We start from the raw sequence: 12798 nt of genomic DNA, 5'->3' as shown, positions 1-12798 counted from the left end.
AGATTTACATCATTTTGTAAAGTCGGAGGTACAATGTGCAGATTATCTCAGTCTTTGTTGTATTTTACAGTTATATATTACATATATTCTCTCATTTTACTTAGTTTGCAAACATAATTTTGTTTTTCACAATTTTTTAGTTGTTTTTTTTTTCTTTTCTTTTTTTTGTTGGAAATTAGTCATCTCAGTTTAAACTGTTATCACTGGGGATTCAGCCAAACCAAACCAAATTAAAACAATTTAAATGTATATATCATAATGGTAATATACTGTATTAACCTATATTGCATATAGGGCTACTGTTTAGTTTTACCTTGGGGTGAATATTTGCTGTTCTTGGAAGCCAGATGGTGTCCATACTGGATGTAGGTCTCAGTGTCCTGGCTCGCTGCCCTCATAAGGTCTGCTGTGATTCTGCCCGAAGCCAAGTCTGCCCCTCCCATTAGTAATAGCCTTCTCATAAATGACTGAATTCAACTCAAGCTCTTCAAAGTTACCATTCACAGCTCAGATAACTGGAACACCTTTAAACTTTAATTATTTTTCCCGTCTTCCCTCAAAGTCTTGGTTTGAATTCTGAAAAAAAAAGATGAGGGCTGACTCCAGTTTGTCAAAAGAGATCAGTAGGAATTTATTATTTGCTTTAAATACATGTACAGCTCTTTTTTTCCTCCTGCCATCGCTCCACTGATCAGTCACTGGCAGTCATCTCAAACTGAACTCCAAATGGAGGTCCTCCAACACAGAAATGTTTGTGAAACAGCATAATTATGAGCGGAGAGAATGTTGTGCTGAAGTTCGGCTCACGGCATGTGTAGCTTTTAGCTGCAGTGCCAGCTTTGCATCGGGCGATTTGTCGGGGTTATGTTGAACAAAGAACAGAGGTAGAAGCCATCTTTTTTTTTAAAATAAGAGGACATCCAATCACTGCTATTACCCCAAAGGATGAAAAACAGGCATGAAGTATAAATACACAGTCTTAAAGCCTTTTGCTACACAAGCAGAGTGCTAAAACTGGATCAGAACAAAAAGAGAAAAGAAAGAAGGTGCAGATGATGAGTTTAACACATGGAACCTGAAAACACCTCATCATGTTGGTGACAATCATGAGTGAATCATAGAAATAAAATGCACAGAACAGAGAGTTAACATGGAAAATAAATACTGCACCGGTTGCTAAATCCTTGTACATTCATCACGGCTCACGCATTCAGGCTTTTGCTTCCCACTCGTCTGGCTCGTGTGCTACGTTGCCATTCAAGGCCTGTGTCCACATAACATTTTTTCTGGGTGCCAGTGACTTTTTTCAATTGTTCACAATGGGGGAAACAGCGTCTGCAGCAACATGTGGCCACTCAAAGAAAATGTCTTTTTTTTTCTCGAGCACTCTGCCTTTTGTGCGCGGCTGCTTCAAGTGTTTCTTGTTGAAAATCTCTGAACTTTTCAGCAAGGCGCTAGTGTCGTCAGCTTCGCTTTTTTCAGGCAATCAATTATATATTAGATGTGGCCTCATCACCTGATACCCAAGAAAATGGAGGAGAAGGTTGTCTTTATGTTTTTTTTCTTCTGATGTGTGCTGGAAAAGCTGAGACTCAACTCATGCCCGGGTTTGAGTCCAGAGAGAAAGACATTCTTAAAAGTGTCTGTGTGTTCAGCTCTCAGTGCTTTGGCAGCTTCTAACTGAATCTCTGTGGTTTGAAATTTAGTTTCTCTTCAGGTATCTACTTTATTTTATGTTTCCAGTTGCTTTTAGCTGTATAAGACTCATATTAAGTTGCTGCTGATGAAAACCCAGCTGCTTCATAATAAAATCTTTTAGTTGACAAAATATATGTGACCTTATATTGTTAAGGACTGATAAGGAATGAAATGTGGTTAACCAACATTTTACAGTGTGCATCAAGACACAATTTAAAGCAGGCAGCCTAGATACAAATCCCTGATGTGCTGGGCTTTGAAATTTGAATATACTGTTGTCATAGAAGCAAAACCTACATGCAGACACAGATGCTTCATCCCAGCCCTTCCAGCTCCCTGCCAGAGGCCTGCTAGCACCGTTCAGCCAGAAAAAAAACGCTATGAGGGCACAGGCCCTTCTGCCACTTTCCAATGAGAATCCCAGCCTATCCACTGCATGCTATTTTTTGTTGTGTTGAGATGAACAACTTCACAGTAAAATGCATTTAAGTTAATGACTGGTGTAATTGACTTTAGGAAGCACTTTCTTTTTCAAAAGACACAGAGGTGATCAGCAAATTGAGTTGTCCCTGAATAACAAAGGGAATGTGCTGTTGTGCATAACTGCACACCACTACAGAGTGCTGAACTGCTGGAGAAGCAGGTTTTTAAATTGATCACAGGTTTTTATCCAGTTGCTGTTTTGGATTCGGGATGATCTACAATTTGACAAAAAAAAAAAAGAAAAATTCTTAAGGTAACAACACAGCATAGTGTGAGCTGTGTTTGGTTTCCTACTGTCGAAAAGTCCTCTTTTCATATAAATAATGCTAAAAACACAAAAGTCTCCCTCTCACTCACATCAGAACTGTCACAAGAGTCTCTAAAAACCTAGGAGACACATACAGTACATAGCGTAGCCTGCATACATACAAATATACATATATGCAAATACACAAAAACAATAACCTCTCCATGTGGAATAATGGCATTTCTGGATCTGAAATCATAATTTCATATAAAAATATATAAAAATAAAAGTAAAAATCAAAAGAAGTGTCATTGGAATTGGTGAGAAAAACAACAATGTCCATTGCTCTTCCACTTGGCAATTCAATGAATCAGTGTCTTTGTCCATTTTTCTGTCCATGGGATTCACACACATGTCCAGAGGCCATTTTAGAAGCAGCCACTAGATGAGTTTAATACTGGAGTGTAAAAAACATCCACAGACACAAAGAGAGGAACAAGGTCCTTAGCTCTCTGGCCAGCCAGCGAGGTAACATGAAAACTACACATCTACCTATCTATCTATCTACACACTAAGGGATCTCCGTCTGCAGGGCATGGTAAGTGCACACTCCCATTGAAGAGGTCAGTTTGCCTCCTAACCCTGTTCAGTTCATAGAGACCTGCGTCACTGTTGACATGGAAAGGTGGGCTGGTCCTGTCAACCCAGGCACATGTTCCACTTTTGTGTATTCCTGTAACACTGTCGACCAACAGAAATACCTAAAAGAATGCAAATATTCTACCAGGAGAAGGTTAAGTTATGTTTTTGTGTTCCAAAATTCATATGGTCAGACACTTGAAACAAACGTCACTATATGGACATTTGTGAGACCTTCTTTTTATGATTTCTGAGAAATGACAGAACAACTTGCTTTCTTTTGTTCCATGAAAAAGAGCAGCCAAAAGGATCTCCCAACATGCTTTGTTCAGGTTGTCTATCTTTAAGTTCTTGCTTAAATAGTTTTCTACTGTTTCCTTCATATTCTCATCTCGTGATCAGGACTCTGGTCCAGCGAGGGCTCTCTGGTGCTGATCATGGATGCAGAGGGTCCTTGGTTGACTCCAAAGGGAGAAACAGCTGGAGATCGAGCTGCCAGAGGGGACAGAGAGGGAGAGAAGCTGGGGGACATTGCTGCTGATGAAATGGACCCCTCATGACTGATAGGGGACCTTCGGAGTGAGGCCAAGTGGGGGAATGTCCGTCCAATCACAGGGACCTTGGGGGGAACTGACATAGCCCCTGGGTGGGCCACTGATGTGATGAGCGGCGGAGGGTCAATTCTAGGTTTGGGATCCATTTTGTGCTTGGGCTGGAAGGGTTGGCGAGGGTTTTGGCTCTGTTGGGCGGTTTCATCTTTCAGCCTGGCGATCTCTGTGAAGACATTCGCTAGAGGCTGGAACTGAGGGCACCAGTTGAGCAGGTAATCCCAGTTATAGCTTCCACGGAGCTCCTCATCACTGGCAACAATAGCTGTGAGGGAACCATCCACTGAAGGTTTACCATCCTCAGGGAAGGCGTAATCCTTAGGGAGGGAGATGTTGAGGCCGCGACCTACTCCTAGGTACCCACCTCCTTCGTCCCGATAAACTGGGAGCTGGCCAGAGAGCAAGGTTCCACTGAGACTGCCTCCCAGTTTCTTTCCTTTGAACCAGGTGCTGCCCTCCAAAGCTGCAGGCTCACAGGAGATATCCGAGAGCTGGTCAGCATCCTGCTGAATTCCAGAGTCTGGTCCTCTGGCCGAGATGTGCTCCTGCATGGATGAGGTGATGGAGGCGACTCGGGGGTATTCGTTTATCATTCTGATCTCATCATCCTCCGCTGCCTCAGCTGACCCTCTTCCACTGGAGTGAGAGGGATCCAGTGAACCCCCTCTGGTGTACGGACCACCACCAGCCCCACCCTGATCTCCAGCATAGCCTGGCAAGGCCTGGTGGTAGATCCTCTCCCCTCCTGGTCCTGGGTTGCAATCATCCAATTTCTGCAGGGCAGTTCCTGAGGCAACGGTTCTGTTTCCTGCATCCTGGGCTTTCTTCCTCCGGCGGGACTTGACGAGGAATATCACCACAGCCATGACAACAAGCAACACAATAAAACCAAGGGACACAGCAATAATGCTAATCAGTAGGATGTTGACATCAGGGGCCAGGCCAAAGTTGGTGTTTGTGACATCAATGGAGACCTGGGCAGTAGAGGTGCGAGATGTATCTAGAGGACTGTGGGCTTTCACATCCAGGGTCATCAGCCTGGTCTCCCGTTTGCTCCGACCTGAGCCACTGCTACTACTGCTGCCTGAACCATCCAGCTTCAGGAAAATCACCCCAGTGGTTTTGTTCACATCAAAGTATGGAGAGCTGGTGGGAAGAGAATATAGAACAATACCGTCCACTCCTCCATCCTCATCATTTGCCTGGACCTGGCCAATGCTCTGGCCTTTCTTAGCTCCCTCTGGAACTTCAAAGGAGAAATCAGAGGACGTGAAGAGTGGGTCATACTCATCCTCACCTGTGACAAACACCTGCACAGTCACAGTGGCTGAGTGGTTCCCTGAATCGATTGCTACTGCTACAAAATTAAAGGAGTTGATCTTCTCAAAGTCAAAGGGAATTCTGCTTCTGATTTCTCCTGAATTTTGATCCACGGCGAAACTGTCTTTTCCTGCACCAGTCCGCTCCAATATGTAATACTTCAGTTGGCCAAAAACCCCTGTGTCATGGTCTATGGCATGTAAAACGGTCACAGCTGAGTTTGCTGGCTGGTTTTCCCTGATGCTGGCTGTCAGGACTTCCACAGGGAAGAATGGATGGTTGTCATTTACATCTTTGACTTCAACAATGACTGGAGCTAGAGCAAAGTGGCCCTGTCCATCTGTGGCCTGGATGATGACAATATGTGTGGACTGGTGTTCACGGTCCAGTGCTCGTTGAAGCCGCAAGGCTCCAGTCCACTGGTCCATGGTAAATAAGTTCACCTCATCACCAGAGCTGATGGTATACTGGACCTCAGCATTGGGAGTTGAGTCAGGGTCTGAAAAGAAAGAAACAAAGACAAAGTAAGACAGGAATAGTGAAAAGGGGAGAGAAAATGAGACACAACTGGACAAAAAGAGAAAATTGTAACATTTTATTTGAAACGGTGTCTGTAAGACTGTCATAACCATGTCAGGACCCCTGTTATGAATGTCTGTTGCAAAAGTTCATGACTGTTGTCATTAAGTGTGTCACAAACATTTTCCTTGATCTCAAATAGAGTGGTACATTATTGCCTCGTCATTAAGATATCATTAGGTTTTATTGCACAAATACTTTTGTGATTGTGTCATGAATAATTCGCTTAACCTCAACTAATGAGGTACCATTTGGTTTAATAAAGATGTCATTAAATGCTATAAGGCCAGTTTGATGACAGAGTACAGTAACAAGGTAATTTACAGTTACCCGATGGACAGATAGCTGTTACCTGGTTTACTTATTGCTAAAGTAGGCTAATAGGTATCTGCTGAACTGTAGCTGGTCTTAGCTAGTTAGCTTGGTTAGCCGTGGAGCTAGCCACTAATTGGCTGACACAGACCTGGGGTGACAGGAGCCAAACCTCGTAAGCAAACCATCATGTCAAACTGGTCGCTGTAGGTTTCAGAGGCTGTCATTAATCCCGGCCCAGCTGGGATCTCCTTTTCTGCCAGTTTAATATCAAGGTGTCATACAAAGACATTATTGGCTTAATCAATGTCAAACTGTCATAATTGGCATCTCAAATAATGCCAACTTTGCATTAAAAATGGAATAACTGACCAAATGATACTTAATGACAACAATCATAAATATTCATAAAGACTCCTTCATGTTAATGACAGGTGCCATGGCATAGTTAAGTCAGTTCAACAGTCTTTTGCACACCCCATTCAAACAAAGTGTTCCTGAAGACTTTTGCCCACCTGTAGCAGTCAGTCGTATGATCTCAGTCCCAGCTGCAGCTCCCTCGCTCAGAGACACAGTGTATTCGGCTCTGCTGAACACTGGAGGGTTATCGTTGACATCACCAATGGTTATCACCGCAGCAACACTAGAGCTCCTCTGGGGCACACCACGGTCTGACACCACCACAGTGAGGTTGTAAAGTGGTTTGGTTTCAAAGTCAAGCCCCTCTGCCAACAGCAGAGTCCCAACTGTCTGAAAGCCCCGCCCCTCCAGGAACCGCACGCTGCTTTCAATCTGGAATGCATTTCCTTCATTCCCGTTGGCAATGGCAAAGTCAAAGCCACAGTTTTCTCGAGAGAGGTCACTGTCGAAGGCCTCAAAAGTTAGAACTGTGGACCCCGGGATGGTATCCTCAGAAACAGTAGCCCTGCAAACAGAAGAACATTACACACGTAAAGACAGCTGTTGAGGTTACACTATAATACATACAGGTTCTAATGAATATAGACTGACCTGTACTCTGATTGGTGAAACACAGGAGCGTTGTCATTGACGTCAGAGATTTGGACCTGGACTGTGGTGAGGGAGGAGAGTGAAGGGGAGCCTCCGTCACGAGCTTCAATAACAATACTGACTGACGGACGTTCAGGGTCAAACTCAGCTCTGTGATTGATGAACAAGGTCCCTGGATACAGACAGGCAATGTAAGGGAGTCAGACATTGTCACAGAACAGTTTATTTTACATTAATAAATTACTCCTCACTACCTTTTGAAAGTGGAGTTAAACTATGTCAAAAAGAAAGGCAAGGTTGTTTACCGTTGTTGGGGTCAATGTAGAAACCCTCCTGCGTTGATGACATCACTTTGTAGGTGATCTTTCCATTCTCTCCTGAGTCCCTGTCAGTTGCTGTTACTGTGACAACTGCACTTCCTGGTGGGGTGTGCTCAGGCAGAGTTACCTGGAGTGCAGAGATATTAATGAGATCTGAACATTAAGGGCATAAGCAGTGGTGGGAGAAGTACTCAGATATACATATATATATAAAGGTACCAATACAACAATGTAGAAATACTCAATTAGAAGTCAAAGTTCTCTTCCAAAATTGTACCTGAGTACAGTAGTAGTGACAACAAAATGTAATTAAAGTATCAAAGGTATTACAGAAAATACCCCCTGTGACTAATATTATTACAGCTAGTTAATAATAATATCATGTTGAGCAAGTTTTTTACTTAGAATATAGGTAGTTTAGTTCAATGGTTCATAACCTGGGGGTTGATATGTCTGAGATTATTAATGGGAAAAGAAAAGAAAAAAAACAACAACAAAAATAAACAAACTTCTGCTACAGAAATTTGTATTTATTTTCTCCAGTTTTCCCTCATCTTTGATTTTTTTAAGAAAAATACTGGTCACAAGTCAAACAGGTTGGGAACAGTGGTTTAATCTTTAAAAATGTATTATAATTTGTACAGTACAGTACAGTACAGTATTTCAGTAAACGTACTTAGTAACTTTCCACCACTGCAAGTAAGCCAACAACATATCACATAAATACTGTAATAATAAATCCCAGACTCATGGTGAGGAGGTCAACAGGCACTAAACTCACAGAGGAGAAAATTGCATTTCATATTGTAGTTCCTGTTTTTCCTGAGCTCGTGCTTAGTGCCGAGTTCATATCGTTAGACAGAGAAGTAAATTAAACAGGCTCATCTGTGCAACCATTCCCCAGTCAATATTAGGCAGTTAACTTTTATCACCCCCACTGTGTGCATATTGGGAACATGCACATGTGTTTTTTACAGTGTGTGCACATTTCTACAAGTGTAATCTTCTCTTTCTTGATGAAGTAGTCTGCAAGAGAGAAACTGTTTCTGAAGCCATTCACTTCCCTTTCAAACTTTATAAGGTGTGAAGAAAATTGGAAATTAAAAAAATATATATATCTATTATGAGCATTCCCCCAGGTGGCACTATAGGTAGGTGTCAAAAACAAAACACACAAACAAAACAATTCCTGGGAATAGAAATGAATGTCAAGCAACTGTCTTTTAAAGTGCATGTATGCTTTTATCAGAAAAAGACTTGTATAACACACATTTAAAGGGCAAATTCTGCACTTTTTATGTAGATGTCCTGTCAGGGTTGATGGTAAATGTTGTCTGTTGATGCAATCAATTCTTCACCGTGTCCTATAAGCCTAGCACTTCGCCAGTGCCTACATGTACCAGGATGTATTGGTGCAAACTGATGCCCACGCCTGTTCATCACCACCATACCCTATATATTACTTTGTTGGCCACAATATGGCGTTAAGTGACAAAATACTCATCTAGCATATCCCCCTGCCTACCCAGAGGTGAAAACTGGAAATCCAAACTGAAATAGCCTGTAGAACAACAGATTCTCCTGCAGTCAAACTCAGATTTCTCAGTCAATATAGTATGCACTGAGTTGCATCAAATGACTACATTTACCACCGACACTGACTACATCCATGTAAAAAGTGCCACACTTTCCCTTGACACCATGGATGTGATCAATTTACCATAAATTGATTTATAAGCCATGCTACCTGGTAGAGATCGTGGGTGAATGCAGGTGCATTGTCATTGATGTCCTCCACCAGTATTGTAATGTTAGCCTCAGTTTGGTGCTGGCTGTCTGTGGCTCTGACGGTCAGGGTGTACCAAGTCTTCTCCTCGAAGTCCAGAGGGGCGGTGAGTGACACGCCTCCGCTGTAGCGATGGATCCCAAACTTTCCTAAGGCTGTTGGGTCAAGATGCAAGGAGTAGGAGAGGGCAGGACTGGAGTCGACATCGTTACCCGTCACCAGAGTGATCTCTGTGCCGATCAACATATCTGAAAAACGGAGAAAGAGATTTAACAAAAAACTATTATTTTATTTTTGTTTTTAATACTCTTGCACAACCATGATGTACAACATAATCCAATGGTGAAAGAATTTATTTTGTAAATTCCACATAATTGCTGTCAAATGTCAAATACAAGATTCCTTAAAGTCAAAGTACTTACTCTCTGGGATGCGGACTTCTTGGGGCAAGGGAATAGTGGGACTGTTGTCATTCTGGTCAACAATAATCACTGTCAATGTGGCCGAACCAGCCAATCGTGGGCTTCCTCTATCAGTTGCTGTGACTACCAGCCTGTGAGTGGGCAGATAAAAGAAGGGGTTGTCCAAAGAGTCTTCCCAATTTTTAAATCAGTTAGGCAAAAGTTAATAGTTTCCATCCCTCTTTAATACTTACTAGGTCCTGAGAGCAGTCAAATTGATCTTTTATTTATTTGTTGAGGCCTACTTTAATTTGGGTAAACAAGCATCTTCATACTGATTAAACTGAGTGAACTTGGACTTTCTAAATGGAGATTTGTTTTTACTTAGGCAACAGAGCTCAACCGAATTTTAGATTTGGATTTACTCATTTTAAATCTAGTTTTGCTGAACTGGTAATTATAGAGAAAATGTAAAAGGAAATACTAAAATGGTGCATATCTACTTAATTTTACATTTTACATTCTTATATTGTTACAAGAGCAAAATGTTATGAAAATTTTAAAGTGAACAGGAGGTGACTCACAGAGTTTGGCATGCAGATACTGGTTTGCATGGGGGCTTATATCTTAAGCAGACTGTGTAAACCTCCTCAGCAGCTATCTAAATACAAACTAGCTGAGTGAATATGATACATGATGTGCTACGTCTATTTTTTTTTTTGTTCTACACGTTTTCTACGTTTACCTGTGTGTATACGTAATGGACTTTTTCTGTATAACAACATGCTGCAGGGCAAACATTTATTACAGGTAAAATATATGTATATCCATCTCCAAAATGTGCAAATAGAATGGCTCTTGCTGAGGTTTATTCAACCACAGATCTGTACTCACTTTGTCTGAGTAAAGATCTCACGGTCCATGATGGCCGCTGTGGTGATGCTTCCTGTCATCGGGTCAATCTTGAACAGGCCGCTCATGCCCGATGACTGGATGGAATAGGTTACCTGACCATTTTGGCCCTGATCCACATCCTCAGCCACCACCTGGGAGAAGATGGAGGACAGGAAAGAAAAAGAGAGAATGATGAGTTTATCCTTACCTTAACTCCATTAGACCATATACATATATTTGTATTATTTATTATTACAGTTTTCATACCTGTATGATTGGCATTTCATATCCCTGCGCTTCTCTCATATAGGCCACATAATTCTGCAGCTGGAAACGTGGAAGATTGTCATTGACATCCTGCAGGATCAAGTTGATAGCCATAAAGGAAGTGGACGACACAGTTTCAGCCTTAACAACTAGACGGAGTCTGGGGGTGTCTTCAAAGTCCAGCCCCTTGGAGCTCTGCACCCTGATTTCACCTGAAGGACACGCAGATTTAAGTGGAAAATGAGAACCAGGAGATCATCAAATGACAGTTTAAACTGTGATGGTTGTGTTTTAATTTTTTTAAATCCACATATCAGTAACAATCTGTATTTCAAACCTAAAAACAAACAAAAACAAGAAGTTTCACCTGTTGAGGAGCTGATGGTGAAGACCTGCTTTCTGTTCCCACTGAAGAGGCTGTAGCTGATACCCTTTCGTGTGCCATCTGGGTGTTGAGCCTGAGCCTGAGCCACAGCTGTGCCTGAATTTTGGAAGTAGGGCAGAGAAAATATTGTTTAACTGTGACAGCAGAGAGATCTTCAAAGTGTACAGGGGGACAAATTGACTGAGATGATAATTCCAATCCCTAAAAATTAACTGTAACGTTATCAGACCTTTTGCAGCATTCTCCTGTATGCTGACATCTCTGGCATTCCGCGAAAAGCGAATCCCATTGTACTCCACCTCCTTCACATAAATAACCACCACTCCCTGAGCAGACTGAGCGGGACTGCCTTGGTCCATGGCCTCCACGATCAGGGTCCTCTGAGCCTGGGTCAAATCCCCCAGTGGCTCGGTGGCCTGGATCTCCCCAGTCAGGGAGTTGATGCTGAAGCCCTTAACTGGAGTGGCAAAACGGTAAAACACAGAGCCATTGGCTCCAAAGTCCTTGTCCTCGGCCTTCATGGTGGCCAGAACACGCTGGGAACGTCTGCTGGACACCTCAATGATCAGCGGATCCTGAATAAAGAAAGGAGTGTTGTCGTTGACGTCTAGGATGGTGACGGTCACCTAGTAGAAAGAGATCACATGTGGATTAAATGCCAAAGTAATGGGCATAAAAATGACTATACTTCATCTTATTGATGTGTACTATATACAGTAGATGGTGATCAGCACACCTGCAATTTGAAGCAGCAGCAGGAGTATCAGCACAGAAGCTAAGCAATGCACTGCTGTGACAGAGTTTGGCAGCAAAATGTATTTGAACTTCTTAATAAAAGGCCAATCTAAAATAATTAATATCACTTTAAGTGTGCCCTATATTTAGAATAGAGGTGATTTAGTGATATTTGGCTTATATAACAGTAGTTTCCTGTCTAAAAAGGCTGTTGGACTGCAAGGAAAAGCTGTGAAAATATTCTAAATATAGCACAAACTTGAGCAAACATTGATTTTTTTTTAGGTGGATAAAAAATTCAGTACTGGCACTCCTCTCTGCTTCTCCAAACTGGAGGCATGTCAACCGTCATCATAATACACTGACTATCGATGAGTTCCTATTACAACCCCACTTCATTTTATCTGAACTATCCCTTTAATAATCACCTTCTAAATCTAACCCTTTATTTACCTGTGCAGAGGTGTTCCTGGGTGCAGCAGGTGAAAGGTCAACAGCAAACACCTGGAAGCTGTACGAAGCCCATTTTTCCCGGTCCAAAGGTGCAGATGTGGTGATAACACCCGTGTTCTCATCCACAGTGAACGCTCCGTGTGCCTCTCGGCTGAGGAAATACAGAACCTTCCCGTTCAGGTCTTCATCAGCATCTACGGCTGACACCTGGAAAGAGAAAAATCAGTTTTTATCATTGTCACATAAGGATTATATACTGTATAGTAAATCTAAATTTCCATTTCTACTTACCTCCAGAACTTTGGTCCCCTCTGCAGCATCCTCTGAAACTTCAACAGAATAGCTACTTTTGCTGAAGACGGGGCTGTTGTCATTGACATCCAGCACTTTGACTTCTACTGTGACAGTAGTGCTGAGAGCTGGGCTGCCTCGGTCCATGGCCACCACCTCTAAAGTATATTGAGCCCTCGTCTCCCTGTCTAGGCCACGTGACGTGGAAAAGGCTCCTGTACCGGCGTCGAGGTGGAAATCTCCATCAGGGTCCCCAGCTGGATAGGGAGAAGAGAAGAGAAAAACCTTTAAAAAATTCAAGAGTTCTCTGTGGATTGAGTGTTAAAAGAAGACAGGAGAGGGGAGCATATATGCCAACTCTGCACTTAA

General features: G+C 42.4%; 1 protein-coding gene across 1 annotated transcript in view; it reads right to left on the bottom strand.

Annotated features, from left to right (window-relative positions):
* Window positions 1–606: 606 nt before the first annotated feature.
* dchs1b (dachsous cadherin-related 1b) overlaps window positions 607–12798 on the bottom strand; it is a 121728-nt gene continuing 109536 nt past the window's right edge. Inside the window, exons 18-29 of the mRNA XM_084731314.1 lie at window positions 12430–12686; window positions 12139–12345; window positions 11180–11576; window positions 10933–11046; window positions 10566–10777; window positions 10299–10450; window positions 9426–9556; window positions 8965–9251; window positions 7203–7344; window positions 6898–7069; window positions 6402–6811; window positions 607–5494 (exon numbers count right to left, since the gene is read on the bottom strand). Coding sequence (XP_084587440.1) covers window positions 3447–5494; window positions 6402–6811; window positions 6898–7069; window positions 7203–7344; window positions 8965–9251; window positions 9426–9556; window positions 10299–10450; window positions 10566–10777; window positions 10933–11046; window positions 11180–11576; window positions 12139–12345; window positions 12430–12686 — 4529 coding nt within the window. The 3' untranslated portion in view covers window positions 607–3446. The remainder of the gene's footprint in view (window positions 5495–6401; window positions 6812–6897; window positions 7070–7202; window positions 7345–8964; window positions 9252–9425; window positions 9557–10298; window positions 10451–10565; window positions 10778–10932; window positions 11047–11179; window positions 11577–12138; window positions 12346–12429; window positions 12687–12798) is intronic.

This window comes from Lutjanus erythropterus, chromosome 11 (assembly GCF_056507025.1).
Source record: "Lutjanus erythropterus isolate fLutEry1 chromosome 11, fLutEry1.hap2, whole genome shotgun sequence".
Lineage (NCBI taxonomy): Eukaryota > Metazoa > Chordata > Actinopteri > Lutjaniformes > Lutjanidae > Lutjanus > Lutjanus erythropterus.
This window is presented reverse-complemented; position numbering and strand designations above follow the sequence as displayed.